Source organism: Rosa rugosa, chromosome 1 (assembly GCF_958449725.1).
Source record: "Rosa rugosa chromosome 1, drRosRugo1.1, whole genome shotgun sequence".
NCBI lineage: Eukaryota > Viridiplantae > Streptophyta > Magnoliopsida > Rosales > Rosaceae > Rosa > Rosa rugosa.
In genome coordinates, this window is record NC_084820.1 from 26,600,100 (window position 1) to 26,621,334 (window position 21,235).

Genomic DNA, 21,235 nt, shown 5'->3' on the forward strand with positions numbered 1-21,235 from the left:
GTCGAATGAAAAATTCTACAATATGTTAATATATGTAACATACATTCAATTACCACTTTTAAAACTTAATTACTCAAACGAGTTTACTCCAATTGGAACCTTATTTACCTTAATAAGGGTTTTTTTTTTTTTTTTTCTAATTACCACATGAGTTGTTGAAGTGCTGACATGAGTGTCCTCAAACTGGGTTTCTGATCATAGTTGGAGCAGGTTACACTAGCTCCATCCTCGTTAGAAACGGCAAACTCTCCGACGTGATCGCTGAACTTCACGCTTTGTTGAATTGATCAGGAGAGCAATGAGAACGTAATTATGATAAATTGCATCGCAAATGTATAACCGATTGCTGGATGAGATCCGCTCTGCAAGACAAACAGTTGTACTGAATGCAAATGGGGGTGGCCAAGGTAACTTGACATCACTTATAGTGTTAGCTGCTACCTTGGGGGCAGTGGGTTACGGCTACATGTGGTGGAAAGGTCTTAAATTCTCGGAGCATTAGCGAATTTTGGTACTACTTCTACAAGTTTGGTTTGGTGAAACTCTGCTCCACCCTTCATACTTCCACACTATAACAGAGACCACTTGGGTCTTCCGAACTTTCATTTTCGTCAGTTCCATGTTTGCTTTTTCTGATTTATTTGGGAGGTTTTGGTTTTGATCCCCCTTCTTTGTACTCTTGTTTTCATTTTCTTAACATAAGAGGATAAGAATGATCTCTTCCTTAACTAAAAATAAATAAAAATAAAAATTGCATAAGAGGTTCCCTACTTCATAGAAAGAAAGAGAAAAATAAAAAATGGTTCTTCCCTACAACTTGACTGAATTTTTATGGACGAGTTCTATGTATTGACTTGGAAAAAAACAATAAGTGTCCTCAAACTAGTAAATATTACATGTTATAAGATCTGTATGAGAAATGTATAACATAACCTTAATATAGAGTTTCAAGATAAAAATGATTTTTTGGACATTGAAAAACCACAGTTTACTTCCTGAAAAGAGAAACCCCTGTAACCACAAGTTTCTAATTTATCGATCTTCAACCTCCGCGCCCCAACAGAGACATTTCCCTTCCTGATGAGAATGCATTACGTACGGCATAGGCGACCCTAGCCGGAAGCATTTAACCGAGTATTCTCGTTTGGGATAGAAACCCTAGAAGAACGCTAGGAAATTCCGGTTTGCTTAACCCTCTTCATTTTACATATAAGACATCTCATTCCCGTGGTGATCGAGTCAAGATCTCAAACCTCACAAGTTGATATTTGATAATGTTCATCAAGGCAACGTTTATATTTTATTTTATTTTCGCATCAAAAACAAAAAAAGTTTATATTTTATTTCCTGTTGAAGGTTGGGGGTTGTATTCTATGTGCTTAAATATAGAGGAACACATTTTCCTAGCTGGATGGGAAAAAATTATGATCTTCAAGACGCAGAGCACGTGTGATGCACCATTGCACATTGTCGAAGAAAAGGAGACAAATTTCTAATTGTTTATGGATCTTGTTTGGAAAGGATGAAAACGTTGAATACAAAGTGCTTGACAACTATGAGAGCATGCCAATTTTGCGCTTACGTTTTGCAATTATGGGATTGGGACTTGTCATCCTCACTAAATGGTCCATACCAGGCACAGATGTGAATGGTGAAAGAACTCTTCTGCTATGAAAATGTCTAGGAGGAAATCAGGATTAAGAGAGAAATGGTCCACTAGCTATATACCCTTGTAATCTTGTAGTGTAACTAGGGATTTTTGCATTCATGTACATAGTCCCTTTGGTGGGTTCGTTTGAGTTTAATGTGTGCCACATGTCTATGTTTGATGTTAATCCTTAGCTTCTTTGATTTTTATTCTTTCGGAATTGACAGACGACTGTAATGTATTTTGGTTAGAATACAATATTCCAAAATTTATATGTTATATATTTTGCAATTTCGATCCACATTTGGTCGCATTCGTCAACAATTACTAGTCGATACACAAAAGAAAAAACAAAATTAGTAGACAAAAACAAATTGACTCGACTATTTATTTCTATTACTTCGAACTTGAGACTTTACTAATACAGAGAAGATAAATACCATTAATTTAGTTGGTGTTCTTTATTAATATTGTATTTGTTCTTGGTATTAAATCACAGGCAAATGGTGATCGATGCAAAAACCCTAAGGCAGCGCTCTGTGTGCAGCCATCAAACCCTAGAAAATTGAGCGACGTCTGTCGCTCCCCTTCCGATCTCCATACCGCCAACATGTCCAGCATCGACGCCGTCACCTCCTCCTTTGCTGCGTCGCTGGCACTTGCTAGCAGGGACGTCATTGATGTTTCCCACACCTCTGGTGGAATCCAACGACGAGCCAAGCAGTCTTTTCTCTTGGCACGTCCTCTGGTCAAGAAGCCGGTCGCCTTGAATGACCTGAAACGCTTTCTCCGGCGAGTATGGGTCCTGGATAAGGACTTTAAGATTCAAGAACGTGCACCAGATCGGTTCGTTCTGGCTTTTGATCTGAGGAAGGATCGCAATAAGGTTCTGAAGGGTGGACCGTGGAGGTTCCAACAAGCCCCGATCGTATTTCAGGAATACGATGGTGTTGCGCCCATGGAAGATATCGCTCTAACCCTTCTCTTCTTCTGGGTTCGCATCAACAACATCCCACCGCTGTTTGAGGAGCCTGACATGATTAGAAACATTGCTTCGGTGGCGGGTAAGTTCCTTGAACTGGATGAAAAGCTTTTTGCGAATCAAGGCAAGGTTCGAGTCCGTGTGGCTCATGATATCTCAAAACCTTTTTTTCTGAACAAAACCCTAAGACTTGCAGCTGGAGTTGAAGCTGAAATTTCTTATTTTTTTGAGAACTTGGTGGGAAAGTGTGACCATTGTAATCTGATTTATCATGAGGGTGATCATTGCCCTTTGCTTGGGCGTCATACTACATCATATACAGGGGACCAGAGAAAGGATATTGTTGGTCCGTCTTTGGGTTTTGCTGCTAACAAGTTTGTTGATGGAACCTTTCGCTTTCAGGGTGTGCAAACACCGACGAATATTTGCAGGTCTCTATTCCAACCCAAGGAAGCAATCAAACCACGCAAGCCAATTATACTGCGTGCAAGAGACCTCAATCTCTCTGAGACTGATGAGGAAGTCCACCAACCTTTAGCACTGGCGGTGCTTGCTGACCCAGTTAACCATGTATCCAGTTCTGAGTCGATAACTCTGACTGAGGGCTTGGAACTTGAGCAGGTGTCACCATTTGATCCGGCAGAGAGCACTCCTAGCCTGAAAACTTCTGACAACACAGGTGTACCTGCAGAGTTGGAGGCAGTGACCAAGGAGAATAGGGGTGACAAGCGTCACCTACCTCCCTCTCCTACAAAATCTCCCCAAAAGCTAAAGTTCCTGCTACCGGAGCTGTTTAAACCTCTCCTCCCCGAGGTTCATGCCAAGAAACAAAAGATCCCCATGTTCACCAGTAGGTTCTCTGCTAAGTCCATAGGGATGGTTGAAGCGCCTGGCAATATCCTCGTCCCCAAGGAGCTAGTCTCTGCTCACTCTGATGCCAAAAAGAAACGAGGAAGGCCATTAGGGGCAAAGAATAAGAACCCTCCAAAGTCGAAGAAGGTGACTGCTGCGCAAGAGACTTGCTTTGCTTATCTTTCTAAACCTCCTAGCCCAACTGTTAAGGGCAAGGAGCACATTTAATTTTGTTTTTTTGCTAAACTTTGCCTAATTACTATGTGCTAGTTTTTGTCATAGTTCTTAGGCTCGCTTTTCTTAAATAAGTGAGCACTGGTTGTCTAATGGGTGGTGCTAGCATACCACGTCCTAAACTTGTCCTTGGTATGGCAAGGGAAGGTATGTATCCGTGCCATTCTGGCTTGAGCATGAATGAAATTGATGATTGAGTTCAAAAAAAAAAAATCACAGGCAAATGGTTTTGGCATGCTACTTCAATAAAATTGAGTAAAATTTGGGGTACCATGGTAGAGTAATGCAAACAAATCAGGTAGGCTAAGCTAGGAGGAAAGAGCCAAAAAGACCGTCCAGTTAGTAAATCATCAATGGGGTCATGGATGCAACTGTTTTTGTTTTGGGGATTTTATCCGAGTCCAATGCCCTCTTCTCTCTTATGAAGATCAACTGAGAACCAAATTTAAAGCATAAAGCAACTGAAGCTGTTTATATACACATTTATACCAAGTTAAACAACCTTCTATGTATAAAATGAAATGATTACATACATTAAATGGTACAGATACAGTGGCAGCTCCACAGCATTTGAAGTTGGAAAGAAGAGGGAAAATTTTTGGGGAAGCTTATAGCATCATCATCATCCCCACCTTCTTGTTTCTTCTTTCTTCCAACGAATTCACTTGAAAATTGGTTCAAGCTTTGAAGCTACTGCTTGCCCGGTTCAGGGTCTTCTTTTATGCTCATCTCAACCATTTCAACTGCACCAAAACCTCCATCGTCGGTGGCTATGGTTGATTGGGAGTCCATCCCGGGTCCTGCTTGGATTTCCTTGAACTGCGCCATGACTTGAATCATCGTAGGGCGGCGCCATGGCCTATCATCCAAACAAGCGCAAGCCACCTTTAAGTGCTGTAACAGCTCAATCTCAAGGGTTGGGTCCTCTTTCATGAGCTCTGGATCAAAAACATCACTTATTTTTAATTTAGCATGTTGCTTCACCCAACCAACAAGATTATTGTCACCAAAATCAGCTGAATCTGTAGGACGTCTTCCTGTTAGCAGCTCGAGCAATACTACACCATAACTATAAACATCGCCTTTTGTAGAACATCTGAAACTCTGGTAGTATTCTGGAGGAACATAACCAGGTGTGCCTGCCAGGGTGCTCACACTCAAATGAGTGTCCATTGCACTCATAAGCCTTGCCATTCCAAAATCGGAGACTCTGGCTTCTAGATTCTCATCGAGCAGGACGTTGCTCGATTTCATGTCCCTATGAATGATGTGAGGAATGCAATTGTGGTGAAGAAAGGCCAGTCCTCTCGCAGATCCAATCGCAATCTTCCTCCTTGCAGACCAACTCAGCTTGATACCTTTCTTCTGGTCATGTAAAACATCATCTAAGCTTCCATACTTCATGTACTCGTAAACTAAAAGCCGTTCTTCTCCTACTTTGCAGTATCCAAGGAGGGGAACAAGGTTTCGGTGCTTGATCTTCCCGATAGTTTCCATTTCAGCAGTGAATTCACGATCACCTTGCCCGCTGATATGTATCAACTTCTTGATGGCAACAATGCTGCCATCCTTCAATTGGGCCTTGTATACATCACCAAAACCACCAGAGCCTATAAGACTGTCATTGTGGAAACCATTGGTAGCCTCAAGAAGATCTGCAAAAGTGAGCTTTTGAAGTGGCTTCTCAAATGTGGAGAGGTTGATGCTTAATGCTTCTCGGGCACCCGTTAGCTTCCAGGCAGTACCGGAGTGGGAACGACTGTCCACATAAACGTCCAGACCTGAATCCTTCTTTTTTCGCCTTTTCTTGGTTTCAATTGCAACAATAAGCAAACCAAAGATGCAGAAAAGGGAAAACAGTAGCCCCATTGCCACACTGCCTGCCAGGGACGCTTGTCGATGAGATTTCTGGTGCCCATTTCCATTTGCCCCAGAAGCATCTCCACAGGAATTCAAAGGGTAGCCACAAAGGCCTGAATTGTTCATAAATCTGTAAGCAGGGAATGTCTCAAACTGGCCTGAATCTGGAATCATTCCAGACAGATGATTGTTTGACAAATCGATCTCCATCAGCATGGAAAGGCTAACCAAAGACTGAGGAATACTTCCATCAAGGCTGTTGCTAGAGAGATCAAGAATGTTGAGGTCCTTCAATTTCCCAAGCTCTAGTGGGATTGCTCCAGATATATTGTTATGGCCCAGATTCAGAATATAGAGATAGTACATACTCCCAATCTCTTTCGGAATGCTACCCGATAACCTATTGTGTGAGATATCAAGAAAAATCATCGTCCCATTGTCATTAAATGTTGGTTGGAGAATACCTCTATACACTCTAGTGAAGTTGCAGGGGTTCCTCGTCGAAATCCTGGTCAATTGCTCTTGTCTTATCCCCGCAAACTCCAGCAAATTCCCTGCTCCATGGCACTCCTTGCTTCCATCATTCTTGATATACACATACGTCTTGGAAGCAACAAAATTCACCGCAATGTTGCCAGACTGCTTGAAAAGCCCAGGAGGGATTGTACCATTCAACAAGTTAGTATTGAGATCCAACCATATCAAGCTCTTACAGTCCCCCAGCTCCGGGGGAATGTTCCCATAGAATGAGTTGTTACTCAGCTTCAGTATCGCCAGCTTCGGAAGCTTGCCAATCCACGCCGGAATCTCACCACTCAACTTGTTATTCGCCAACGAAATCCAGCTCAAATTGGTGCAGTTACTCAGCCCCACAGGAATCGTCCCGGTCAGCTCATTGAAGTCCAGGATAAGATTCTCCAGCAACCCAAGATTCATGAGCTCCTGGGGAATTTCCCCGCTAAGCTGATTCAACCAAATGATCAAATCGCGAAGCTTAGACAAAGACCCCAAGCTGGCAGGGATGGTACCAGTGAGGTAATTGAAGCTCAAATCAAGAGCAACGAGCTGAGTACAGTTGCTGAGAGCTGGAGGAATAGTACCACCGAACTTATTGTTCTGGAGGTACAGCTCCTTCCAGCTGTTCCTGGGATCTTCGCAAAGCCAACTCGGAATGGAGCCAGTGAAATTGTTCGAGCTCAGATCCAAGCTGTCCAGATATGAAAGTTCGGAGAGAGAGCGAGGCAGCGTACCAAAGAAACCGTTGAGAGAAAGAGACACACTCTTTAGGTTGCTGAGCTTCAACAGAGTTTCGATGGGCAACTCACCGGTGAAGAAGTTGTTGGATATGTCGAGAGACTCCAAGGAAGCGCAAGAGCTCAATGCATCGGGAACGGTGCCCGTGAGATTATTCATGGAAAGATCCAGCTCCACTAGCGACTCACACGAACTGAGCAAGCTGGGTGGAATTGCACCTTTGAACTCGTTGCCGGAGAGGGAAAGAAACTGAAGATTCTGGGTGGGAATGGCCGGAATAGGACCGGAGAAATGGTTTCTGGAGAGGTTCAGAAACGTCAGCTGCTTGCAGGAAGAGAGAGCATGCGCGACGTCGCCGGAGAATTTGTTGCCGGAGATGTCGAGATGGTCCAGAACCAAACAGTCCCCGAAAGACGGAATCTCCACGGTGAAATTGTTGGAGGAGAAGTCGAGAGTCTCGAGCTTCTTGCACCCAGAGACACTCATGTCGCCGGTGATCTTGTTCCCCTTGAGAACTAGTTTTACAAGCTCGCTGCAGCCGTCGGATACGATCCACGGCACGGCGGGGCCGGCAATCTTGTTGAAGGAGAGGTCGAGGACCTGGAGGGAGAGTCCGAACGTGGCCGAGTCCTTGGCATTGAACTCGAGGAGGTTGGTGGAGAGGTTAAGAGAGTTCAAGCTCGAGCAGGAAGCCAAGTTGGGAATACCGGAAATTGGGCCGGACAAGCTGTTCTGAGCTAGATCTATGTAAGTGAGGAGAGGGCTGCACTTGGATTTAGCCGGAAAAGAAATGGGGCCGGTGAGGCTGGTAGATTTCAGAGTGAGTGATTGTAGAGAATCAATGGTCATCAAGAAAGTGGAGATAATTGTGAGGTTTGTGGACAAGGGGACGGAGCTCAGGTCTATGGAGGAAACCCGGGTTTGTTTGCAGAAAACGCCGGAAAACAGACATGGGTTTTGGTCAGGGAGCCAATTGGAGAGAAGGGTAGGTTTCGGAAGAGAGTTTTTGAAGCTCAGGAGTTGCTGGGCGTCTTTGTAAGCTGATGAAGAAGAAGAAGAAGAGGGAGTTGCAGAGAGCAAGAAGAGAAGAAGAAGAAGAAGAAAGAAGTGGTGGTGTGAAATGGGTTTGTGGGGTTTCATTTTTATTTGTTTTCACTGTAGAGGTGGTGCTAAAGAAGAGATGGGTTTTGGTTTTAGGTGCTGAGGTCTGCCATTAGAGAAGAAGCTCTTAGAAGAAGAAGAAGAAGAAGAAGAAGCTATCCCTCAGCTGGGTTTGTAGTAGAGTAGAGAGAGGAAGAAAAAAGAGGATAGAGAAGGGAGTCAAAAGTTTGAGTAAGGAAGGTAAGAAGGGTATTTATCAAAGTGGGAAGGAGTGGACAGAGCCAGGTTTGCTCACATGCCATGTGAGTATGTGAGACTCTCTCTCTCTCTCTATCTCAGTCTTCTCTGGCTGTTTGTCTGTCTGCAATTACAAACTTTCTCTCTCTGCTTTCCTTTTTATTAATCGTGTTTTTCTCTCTGAAAATTGTTTCTTTGTTTCTCTAAGAGAGAAAGCATGAGAGGGATTCAAAGGTGGGTTGTTACTTAATGCATGGATTATTATTCTCTCTTCTCTCTATCATGAAACTATAATTTTTATGAGCTTGTCTCTCTAGCTTTCTTGCTTTTCCGCGTACGTGATATCAAAACATACATGGATCCATCACTGTCAATTTATCAAGATTCCATCTATTAATTTATTACTTCCTTGTTTTTTTTTTCCTCTAGTTTAATTGGGTTTTGTTTATTTTTTAGATCAACAATTTATTAAACTCACAATTACAAGTTGGATCTAATTTCTAACTATAAATTAATCTATTTGAAAACAAATGAAGTGGTGTTAGCTCAGTGGTTAGAGCACCCACTACCTATGTACGAAGTCATGGGTTCGAGTCACTATGAGAGCAGGAGTGAAACTCTTTGATCCTCTTTTAAAATAAGAAAATGACTCTGGGAGAAAAAAGAGCGAAAGCCTTAAAAAAACCTTGTTTTTCAATCATTTTTTTATTTAATGAATTATCACTTTACATTTCAGTTTTGATTGTACAATGCTAAGATAGTTAGAGTGCACGATATCATCGTTGTTTAATCGTCTTTACAATTTCTTCTTTTTATTTTTGTAATTTTTTTTTCACATTGAACTACATATATCATCTTTAATTTTTAATAGACTTTTACGTTTATCCTTCACCTGTAAGAATATTTTAATGTTTATAAGTATTTCAAGTATCATTTCGGGATTTAAATTTTTTATTTTTAATATATCATCCTCATATCATATTTTGATTGAGATTTCAAAATATTATTGAATTTTTTTAACAATAATCATCTTCATATATATCATTCAGAATACTCAGATTATAACAGCACATTTTATGAGAGATTATTCAGAGCACCGCCGTGCACTTGCACCAACATAAATGAATGGTTAGATTGCATTAAATACACTTTTTGTTTATTAAAAATAAAGTTTATAATATATATCAAGGGTTGAGATTATTTTATAAGGGTTGGGTCACTTGCACCGTCGGTGCATAGAATAATTTCCACTTATTTATACACTTTCACTATTAGAGCTACAGATAAAGCGAAAAAGAAATATTAATGGGTTTGGCCGGTTTGATAATGAGGATTGAAAAATTAATAAATAAATAAATAAAAACAAAAAATGAAAAACCACCTCGTTGGTGAGCTCGACCTTGTGCTAGAGGCGCTCGTGTACCTAAAACAATGGCCCCAGCCACGTGTCATTATTGATCCAAAATGTAATAAACAAAAATGTACCCATTACATACTTTCACGCTCGATACAGCGCGGTAATAACGCTCCAGTCCAACACTGTCCCATCCTAGCGTTTCCATTGGTGCGTGTGGAACAATCGCTCAAGATGCAAGTAAAGTTAAGTAGCTGTATAATTATTAACTGTACTTATTTGCAGTGTGTGACCTTACGTAGGGGTCCACGTTAGCAATCAATAGGGTCCGTCAGTAAATTTTGACGGTGAGGATTGAGCTGCTGGCGCAGAATTGACTGTGCTCCCCGTACCAACCAGTTGCTGTGTTCCCGAATCTAACAGTAAATCTAGGAGTGAGTCTAGAGACTAGTACTAAATGCTACAAGTACATAAATGCCCGTTATTGGTGACCGGGGTAGGGGGAAGTCTGTGAGGGTATTTATGGCAATATAACACTCTCAGGTGAAAAATTTGTGACGTTGAGAAAATCAATGTGATTTGTTATTTTTTGTCTGAAAACACTTTGATACAAAGCTCCAAAATGCTACCCAACGGGGTTGGTCTAGTGGAAGCAACGAAACATGCTAGACTGCAAGTGGGGCGGATGTTGCAGGGCTTCTTCTAGTAATAGGAGGTCCCTGGTTCGAACCACAGCTTGTGAAAAACATCCCCTTAGGGAAGGGTCATGCCCAAATTGCTCCCTGCCCCGGAGTGATAGCTTACTCGACCACCATTAATTGTACCAGAAATCTCAAAAATGCCAAAAGTATTCCAAAATTTTAATTCTCCAAAACAAAATCAAAGTGCCTTTTCTTTCAATTTATTGTCTGAAAATACTTTTATAGATAGTCCTTTTTATTTTTAAGAAAATGACTAATTTATTTAACAAGCAATACAAAAAACAAAAAAAGTAGTTTATATACTCATTATTATGAGAAACTCGTCCATTGAGTTAAACTCTTGAACTACAGAGCAATAATTCTATTATTGTTGAACTTAAAGTACTTCGCAAAAGTTGTATGATTCAAACCCCCTGAGAAGTTAAACTCTTATTATTGAAATTGTTGAAGTTTCTCATCCTTTACCTTATTCTAATGGGTTATTAGCGGTTTCATCGGCTAAGAATTACAAGGGAATGCCCGTGCAAATCAAAAATAAGGTCAAAATGACTCGGAGCTCCTCCCAAGCTAAAAGGTCTCGCAACCTCTTCTAGGAGCTAATGGAGATGTCATCGATGTGTCATCATCTTCCATTCTATATTTATTTTTTTAGGGTAAATATCTTATTACCTCATTAACTTTTACATCATAAATTAATAGTTCTCCTTGCACTTCTAATTTCATCACATGTGCTTTTGTACCCAACAATGAGACATGGTGTGAGACCATTTGAAAATTTTGTAACCTATTATATAATTTTGTATTCTATGTCATTGAGACATCATCATAAAAAAAAATGGCTCACGAAAGGTATGTTACCAGTTAACAAAATCTACAGAAAAATTAACAATCAAACAACATCTATTACAATTAGTAACTATAGGGGCACATGTAATGAAACTAGAAGTGTAGGGGCACAATTGATTTAAAATGTAAAGATCGAGAAGGTAAAATGAAAATAGTAATTATTTTTTATCTAATAGAATTTTGTAAGTATTTTTCTGGTTGAAGCTTAATGCCTTGAAAATGAGGGTTTTGCTCAAATAGTGGCTTTTTCTAACGGCTAATTTCATCACATTTTTATTGTTGGTTTTATAGATTTAAGGTTATTAAATCTTCCAATGAAGTATGCAAACAAATATTGTCGGTGTCATGTGCTTCACCTAGTAAGTGAGGTAACTTATTACGTGTAATGGTCTCACTTTTTTTTGGTGTTTGATTATGTGTCACTGTATAATATTGTTTTGCCATTGAATAAATTGGTTGAAATCCATCCACCCTTCTCATAAAAACAAAAATAATAATAAAATCACACACATATATTTCAAATTTATAGTTCTCCCTTACAACCTCAAAAGTCTTATAATATGGATGATTTGTGAAAATTCCATTAGTCGCATGTAGTTCATCCTGGTGACCTAAGATTTTTCATTATATTAAGTAAAGTGACTAGCTCTTTCTAAATTTTGAAGTACGGGGAATAATTTATTGACGTAAAATAGATACGTGAGAAAGAAGGGTTATATAAACGCTTTTCTTTTCTCGGCAAGAAAACAACAACGCACACAACACAATCAATAAAAAAACTGACATCGAGTAGAACAATAATTGGGCTAAGAATTCACGTCACGATATAGTCGTTGCAAAAAGAGACAAAGGAGAAAACTACCAAATAAGAAGAGTCGTGATTTGCACCCGCAAGTTCCTAAAGTAAGCGTAAATCTCTACTATATCTTCATTCTACGAGTATCTAACACGCCATTTAAAAGTAGGTCACGAAAACATTACTAAAAAAGGACACTCATAACACCAAATAATTAAAGAATTCATTCCGTTTAATCGCCAAATTTTCTGCTTACATCATGCCAAGACCATCTTGATCACCACAAGAACTATAACTCAAAAAATTTCTCAATCTCTTTCACTAGTATAATCATCAGTAGAATGTAAAAGTGACAATCTATATATACATCATTTTCTATATTTAGCTCCCCAAAATCTCTCCTTTCCCTTTCCCTTTTCCGTTTCTATAAAATGAAAGCAAACAAAACACGGTTGCGTGGCCGAAGCCAAAAAGGACAGCTGAAAAGCAGTAAAAATTTCCCAAACCAGATAGCAGTCAGTTACCACAGTTACTTTTGTCTCCTTCCTCAGCACAGCAAGGCAGTAACTTTTTTAACTTCCGCTAACGACATCCGAATTTAACCAAAACAGACTGACACACAACAACAACTCCAAAACCTCCCTCACCGTCGCTCCCCCGCGCGTCAAAGCCACGCAAGCACGGAGCTTCCCCCACACGACGTGTCGTTTAACCGTTCGCGAGTGAGAGTCGTATAATATTTTTTGTAGCTGTCACTTGAGCAAATTCTTCCTTATGATCAGCCTGTCGCTATCACACGCTCTTCTCTCTCTCTGGGTAATACCAGGGCCCACAAGTCATGCGTCGTTTTCATTCAAGTGGGGCAACTTAGGGCGTGGAGGTGGGGCCCCGGAGTGATGAGCTTCTCATCCAATCGGCACTGAAAATGGAGGAGAGGATTTTTTTTTTTTTTTTTTTGTGAATTGAAAAAAAGGAAATGATTTATTATCAAAAAAAAGAAAAAAGGATATGATTATTGAGGGAAAAAAAAATGATGGGGGCTTGATTTGGAGGGAAAGGGAGGGGGAGGACCCAGGAGGAGCGATCAACACGTGCCGATGTCTGTGGTGGTGACGTGGACGAATGGGAGGGGGTGGGTTTGACCCCAGCGTCACCGACAGGTTGGCCAGCCTGTCACTGTTACGCTAGCTAAGCTAGCTACGGAGAATTGAGAGAGGGACAGGTTGATTTTACTGTTTACTACCTAATATTTACTGTTGGGATCTGAGCGTTTGGTTACTGTTTGGCTTAGAGAGGGTGGGGGGGGGGGGTGTTTTGCTAACGTGAGCGGCGGGTGTGGTTCGCACGAGTGCGCACGCGGCGGGTGTGGTTCGCACGAGTGCGCACGACACAGAAATTTAAAGATGGGAAAATTAAGGGAAGCAGCCCCACACGTGCACAAACACGTAACAATTATTGTTTAGGTCCGCAGGGCCCCACTAACAATGTGAGCTTTGTTTGCTTGAAATAGTTAGTGAATTAATGGTGTGATAAGAAAAGAAGTAACCATCGGATAGTCATTCGATCCGTGACATAATAAGAATTCTATTTATAAGCGATAGATTGCGAGTTTGACTTACGGATGGATGATCGTTTTTTATTCTAATTATAATTGTTATGAAATTAAGAAACAAAGAGGAAGGATTAAATTTCCTGAACACACTAATGTATCACTAATTTTAATTGTGAACTTGTGATCGACTAGCTTTTGATAATGTTAAAAATGCTTATAATGTTATAGAGGTAATCTGTAGCAATTTTGAGTTGGTCTACCTTTCACCTTTGTACACATCATTACGTCAGTGATGTATTAACACCAACACATTTCGGATTTTCCTAGCATTTGCTAATAACTTTCTCAACTAACATTTTCATTTCCAACACAACAAACAATTTCTTTTTTGTTGAGGAGATTACAGCAATCACTCATAAGTCAGAACTAAAAAAAATCGAATATACTTGTACTTAATAAGCGAAATAGAAAATCATGCGAGGTTAGCTTCACACAAATAGCTGCGTTGATGAAATTATAGAAACTAAAGAAATATGAACATCATTTGGTGATCAAGCTATTATCTACTAAATAAACCATTCAATCATTAGAAAAGACAAATAAAATGCAAAACAAAGTTCAAAGGGGAAAAAGTTAATTAATAGCTTCAATGATCTAAAAGCAAAATCCATTAATTGGAGTTAATGAAGATTATATGATGATTAGTTTGTGATTATGTATGTTTGGTTGGAGAAAGATGAGGGTCATCAAGTAATGTATAGGTCCCAATTTCTTTTTCTATGTCTCTCTTTTCTCCTATAAAAAAAACACAAAGTACGAATTGGAAAATGAGAATGAAAAACACCCTCATGCCACACGAGAGGAGTGACCCCTCCACCAAATTATTATAGAGATAAAATTTTGGGTTTGATTGGGGGTGGCCCTTCAATAATGATGAACTAACTAAGCAAGCCCAGCTGCGCCAAATTAAGAGAGAGATACAGCTAAAGTTGTTTTTCTCTTCAATTTATGAGCTTTTGTCATTTGTGTCCCTGCTTCAAAGACCATATGATTCAAAAAGGGTCTCAATCATAGTCAAATATAGCATGTAGCAAAACGCCTCATCAGAGAAATTGTAAAAGCATGACCGATTTTTTCTCGGATATTTAGAGCTCAATATATACAATTCAAAAGGGTCTAAGTCAGAAATTGCAATCTTGTCACATTATATATACTCTCAGATTTGACATAGTTTGTAATTTTAGAACTTTAAATTTGAATTGTTAAAAACTTAAAAGTATTCAAATTTACTTGATACGCGTGACTTGATTCAGAGTATATAAATTCAAAGAAACTCTCACAACCTATTCCTTTTTAAAGTATTCGAATATTATTCAACAATCACGCGCAAATTTCTATTTTTTTAATGTAACTCATGAATATTCTATTGTTTGCAGCCACTCTATATGATGGGTACTTTTCACTTTTACTATGACTCCAACAATGACTTTAGTGACTGTCGCATTAGTTTTGGGTAATCATGGCGACATGGCTGCTGGTACATTCCAACACTCACAAGGATGCAACCCGTCGAATCAGTTGATAAATCTCTAAAATTTCTGTCCGGGCAGCTCTAGACGAAGGAGAAAATGGTGGTGAGCGGTTGGTTTAGGGTTTCTATCTAGAGTAGTCAAATGAGAATATGGTGGTAACTGGTCTAATGGGTATTCCCACACTAAGGTACTCATAAACTTAGAACCTTAGAATGTAGTTCCTTCTAAGTTCTAATTTATCACTAGACTATCATTTAGTTTCCCACTTTACACAAACTCATCAACATCATTTGACAACCGTGTCCCAAAAACACATGTGGCTCCCTATGCTTTCCAATTACAGTACCTAACTAGTTGACTAGTTGTTAAGCAGAAAAGTCTTCCATTTTCCTCAAAATTCAATCCAGCATTAGCTGCACTCCATTACGAGCAACAGTGAGGTTGGTGAAGAGCTAACATTAACACAATCACATAAAGGCTGGAAATGCGCTCTTTTCAATCTTCATTTCAATGCTGTTATACTTGCCTTTATGCATGAACTTTGACCAAAGACACATAGTCTTATACTCTGCATCTGATACTCGGGAGATTTTCCCACAGATTCTAATACTTAAATAGAAAGCCCAGGTGGCTGTGGCTCTGGCTCTGGCTCTTAGGAAATGCAATGCAGGATATAAATAAAATTTTCCAGTAAAGAATATATGAATTTAATGAAACATATCATTCCCCATATCTCAAATCCATAGTATTTTAATACAGGTTCTGGCCTTAACAGTAGTATAGTCTTTGTTTATAGAGGGTGTTGCCAAATAGCCAGATCTAGATGTGAATTGGGACCACAAAAGAGTGAAGCTGTAAGATGGAAGGAGCTTCAATAATTCTGAGTTTTTTCATATGGTATAAATCCACCCAACATGTATATCAGGCATTTAATATGCTCTTTTAATTGCTCTACGCTCATGAATGATGATATATAGAGCACAACTTCCTCAAGCCCAAGATCTGGTAAATTGGAATTCATTACATGTCTCACGTGCATAGACACTTCATTATAGTTGAGGCCAAACTAGAATCAATGGAGTAGGATTTCATTATGCCCAGGAAAAATAGGATCCTATCACTGGTTGTATACAATTATAAGATGGAAACACATAAGACTGAATCACGTGATAAAAGAAATAGAAACAAGTGTATATAACCGGTTGTCTCAAATGAACTGTTAGAACTAGCTCTCATTAAGTCATTAGGAGAAAGCACTTTAGAATTCAAGCAAATAGGGTGGGGTGGAGGACTTGGATGGTCTCTGAAATTGATTTTATAATAAGTTAATATTAAAAAATTATAGTGGTACAAGGGAACTGTTACACCATACAACTTTATCTTTCACTTTGGTAAACTCAAGAATACAAATATCAAATATGGTGAAAAAAAAAAAAGTGTAAAAATTGAGGGATTTGCCTTGTAGATGTGAAGAAGCTCCTTCAATCAGCTGACCTAATATGCTCTCTATTTCATTCCATTTTCTCCCACTGTAGGCACAGCCTTTTCTGATATTCTATACCTTGTCATCCACTTCAGAGGACTCTGATACAGTGCCTTTCTTCTGGGATTTGCTTGGAGCGGAACGACGCTCCTTGCCTCCTGGTTTGGATGAAGCATTGCCATACCATACCATTCCCATGATTGCAATGAACATACCTAAAACTACTTGATGATTGAGACCCTCTTTCCCAAAGAATATGAATCCTAAGATCAAGACTAGAATCGTCTTCATATGGCCCAGGACTTGAAATGACACAGCAGTAAATCTGCCGATGCATATGAACTGGCTGAGGTTGGTTCCTACCGCAATGGTGCAAGATAGGAGAATCAATGACTGCAGAAGACAATATCAGCCCAAATCAATAATGGTAGCCACAAGTCACAGGTAGCTATAGGCAAGAATGTATATGCATTTATGCTCATAGACATACACGTGTACAGCTTTATTTGTTGTAGGACTATCCTATCTCGGTCCACATGATGAATGATGAAGAAACCAAAGGAATGAGAAAGTTGCACATTTGCACATTGTTATTTCATAGGAGAAACAGAATTCTATATATGAAGGTTTTGTAATAGAAAAGGTTTTTCTCAAGATTGTGAAAGGCCACCAAGATAAGGATTCATGCACTATTGGTGGCTTGAGGTGGCAAACGGTTTTGTGCACTGATATGGATTGGCTCCCTACTGGTTGATACAATTCAGAGACAGGAAAGGTAGTTTTCTTTCCTAATAAATAATAATGCCAAACTAATTGATTTGTCACCACAAAATTCTCATGGAATCTGTAGAGAACAAAGTTTCAGGTTCACCAGATTAGAGCTGCCCATTGTCCATTGAATAGACAAAAAATATCATGAAGTTCAAATCAAAGTATGTAGTGCTTGACACCATAAACGGGGTAACATTATAAATTGAAGCAATAATTCATCTAGCAAATAGAATTACTTAAATATATGGAGATGCAGACTTGTCGTGGAATGCAATAAATCTAAATAACCAACCTGATTAGACCAGCATTATTTGGAAAGTAAAAAGTTAAAGAGTCATATTGAGGGATGTGTTCAGGAAAAGTAATTGAACTTAAACAAACATATGCAAATGAGCATGAAAAATTGAAAGGATACTACTGAGTACTGACACACACACACACACACACATGTAAAGGCTAGATGAGAGTAGCCATATATATATATGTGAAGGCATGCAATCTAGGAAAATACAATTATCGTATTGAACTCACCACTGATACAAAATGATAGTCATATGCATAAACTGTTTTGCTTGTCAACCAGAAGTCCACGAAGGGACCTAATATCAGCAAAGATGCAGCCTGTACTGGTGCAGTATGTCCCAATAGGTTGAAAGAACTAAGAGAATACTTCCGTTGAAGATGGTGCACGTACTGCAGAAACATAGATATTGAAAAATGTCAAGCAAGTGTAGCTTGGGGCTTGGACAACATGGTTCAATTCAATCCTTCGTTGGGATATTACACATTGATAACAGATTGACCCTGATATACATATCTCCCAGGCCCAACCACTTAAAAACAGGATGCCTATTATATTATCTTTAGGTTGTTGAAGGATGTTAACATTTATGACGTGGTACAAATCGAAATAACAGATACAAATAAGAAACTTCAGTTAAGTTGAAACTGGATCTGTGCAGCCCTAGGAGGCAAGGAGTCGCTCTTAATGACCCCTAACCCATTCCATCCTCATGCAGTACATATGATCATGCATTAAGTTTACGAGCTACTTACATACTGTTGTAGGGCAGTGCTCCAAACTGCCACTGAAGCAGCTATAAAACCCTTGGCATTAACACTCACATCAGTAACAGTACAAACTGCAACACCAAGGAGAACCAATGTTATGCTAAGCTTCGTATCCCTTGAGTATCGGACCTTGTCCAAGACAACCTCTAGAAAACATGATACTGGGATCATAGTCAGCTTCGCGATCTGAAAATAAAAGAACATGAAAATTATTAGAACTATATAACAAAAACAGAATACGTATTATTTACTAGTTCATGAGCACACACCTGATAGAATCCAACAGAGTTCCACATTAAGCTCACATTCATCCCAACTATGGAGAAATTTGCAAATAAAACAAACTTCAAAAGCTCAGGCAGTGGTAACTGGGAAGGCTGGATGTATCCCAGCCACTTAAGGACAAGTGTCAATAAGGTTGTTGTGGCAAAATGCAGACCCGTTAACGTTGTGGCTGCAGTATATAGAGAAAATGTCATAAACTAACCTTACAGGTTACAACTACGACGTAAGAACTCAAATAGAATTGTTCGATGGTAACTAGTGTTTGGAGACTTATCAACATAACTGTTACATAATATATCATCCTGCCAATCCATGTTTAAGTCCTTAGTTTAGATTTGTCCTTTCACTGTGTATGTAGTGTGTAGTGCCCATCCTATATGTTTTTTTGATCATATATAACCTCATTAGTCAAATTTATGCAATGTATCTGACAACTATAAAGTTATGCAAGGTTAGTTTCAAATTCAAGTTACCCAATTAACTGTTCTATAAGTTTATCTGTCCATTACTAAGACATATGAAGATATATTTACTTCAACCATCACTGGATTTCATCAGTTATGTCTACACAATTTTAAACTGCTACTCAAATAATGCGGAAATGTACAGAGTGATTGAACTGTTTATTGCCATATTCACATTTTCTTCCAAACGAGCTTGCAGCTCATGTACCCTCTTTCCCCAATCCTTCCCCTTACTCAATGGTTTGTACAAGTAATATATCATTAAGACAATTATGGCTCTGGCATCCCCCTACATCTTTACATTTACTTGGGGAAAGAGGATGGATGATTACAGTTTACACGGCATCAAAGGATGAAAAGCTTCAGGCAAAAACGATTAGATCGGCAATGAAAATGAAGAAGATCATGTAGCACAGATAACGTACCGAAACTGAAACCATGCGTAGCCATCAATGATTTATTGACAATGATTATTCCAACAGATGTAACCACATTGAAGAGCCATGAGGCGGCGTCAAGAGTCGCCTTCCTATCACCTTTGCCGGCACTCATCTTTACCTATATCTCCCAATCGATCCCTAGATTCTTCACTGCCCAGTCTTCACAGACCAGTGCGCACACACACAAATATTAGACACCAGTAGTTCCATCCATAAACAACAACACAAAACAAAATAAACTCGAAACATTCTCATTTCAAGTAAACCAACCCCATTACTCACACCAATTCCGCAAATGTTAATCGAAAACACAACAAACTAAAATCACAACAACAACAACAATCAGCAGTCTAACACTTCAAAATAATCTACAGAGACATGAACAAAGACTAAAAATTCTCCCAAGCTGATCCCAGATTTGAACAGCAATTCAGTTAATCAAACACCAGAGCTACTCTACCACACAAAAATCAAAAGCTAATTCATTTCCAGAATCAAATTGAGCCAAATCACGACGATTCCCAATTAGATCCATCACAAAACGCAACACCAAATTGAAAAAAAAAAAAAAAAAAAACACTCGATGCAAGTAACAAGCAGCAATCCAACAGTATCGGAAGTCCAAAATCTCAAAGAATCCATCTTCGACATTCCGGCATCTGATTTTCCCGGCAAAATGTGCCGCAGATGAAAAAAAAAAAAAAAAGCATCAACAGAAATCGGAAGTGCGATGAAGCTGAGAGCAGGGACGAACCTCGGAAGAAGAAGAAGAAGGATCGAAGGAGATTGGGGAGCCTCGGGAATCGGGGAGTTAAGAGGAGGAGGAGGAGGAGGAGGTAGAGGTGGAGAGAACGTCAAGAATTGTGGAATTGAAGAACGCCGTCCTCGCCATTAAAGACAGACACTGAGACGTAAACTGTGAGAAAGTGAATGAACGAACTGTCTCTCTACGTTTTTTCTTTTTCTTTTCTTTTTTTTCTTTTTGGTTTTTATTTATTTATTTTAATCTGTGATCTAATTGGGGCTAATTTGGGGATTAATTTTAATTTTGAAGTTTATGTATTTTGAGATATACGTGCAATAAAGAAATTGGAAATCACATGCATTAGGGACCCTAATGCGTTAGATAAGTCATGGTGAAGGGCATGTGGACAATTTGAATTTGGGCATCGTCTCGTTCTCGCTTTTGTGTTGGTCATCGATGTTTATTGTGAATGTAGGACTTCAATTTTAACTTTTTAAGTGTAAATTGAATGATCTATAGTTGGCTTGATCAACGGTTCATCAGTTTTGGGTTGATAGATTGTTAGTTTGGCCTAAACAAGCTGATAATGTAATTGTTGATTTATCTATATATTTTCTCTTCGGTTGCACAAAATGTAGTTGGAACTTGGAAGTGACTATATTTGCTCCCAATCACAGTCACATTTGGCGGTTTTGCTCGAGTTCTCTTTTTTCTTTTTTTTCTTTTTTTTTTATTGTCAATTTTCTCTCCAGTTGCTAATGGATTTGGGATATATGGAATTGTGGGCTAAAGATGATAAAAACAATCTCGTGTTCGCGTGGTTGACCGACATTGAAGCTTTGCAAATTTGGACAACTGGGATAACGTTGTTTAGCAACTTCCGAGTTATATTGGTTGGGTTTGGCATTGGAGTAGTCAACTGATATTATCGATTTCAATTGTAGTACTGAAATGCTATCACTGAGCGGGTTAGTTTAGTGGGTAGTTCTAGCTAAAACAGTGACCATCCTAGGGTCTCAAGTTTAGT

General features: G+C 39.2%; 2 protein-coding genes across 2 annotated transcripts; both read right to left on the reverse strand.

Annotated features, from left to right (window-relative positions):
• Positions 1-4,160: 4,160 nt before the first annotated feature.
• On the reverse strand, positions 4,161-8,370 carry LOC133724451 (systemin receptor SR160). The gene has a single exon (XM_062151198.1). The coding sequence runs from the start codon at positions 7,968-7,970 to the stop codon at positions 4,407-4,409; it is 3,564 nt and encodes a 1,187-aa protein (XP_062007182.1). The 5' UTR covers positions 7,971-8,370; the 3' UTR covers positions 4,161-4,406.
• A 7,876-nt stretch (positions 8,371-16,246) lies between these two features.
• On the reverse strand, positions 16,247-20,420 carry LOC133724452 (UDP-rhamnose/UDP-galactose transporter 4). Its single transcript, XM_062151199.1, has 6 exons — positions 20,218-20,420; positions 19,449-19,622; positions 18,544-18,728; positions 18,260-18,460; positions 17,735-17,896; positions 16,247-16,825 (listed from the first exon to the last, which is right to left on the reverse strand). Exons 2-6 carry the CDS (start codon positions 19,573-19,575, stop codon positions 16,505-16,507), a joined length of 996 nt encoding a protein of 331 aa, XP_062007183.1. The 5' UTR covers positions 19,576-19,622; positions 20,218-20,420; the 3' UTR covers positions 16,247-16,504.
• Positions 20,421-21,235: the final 815 nt, after the last annotated feature.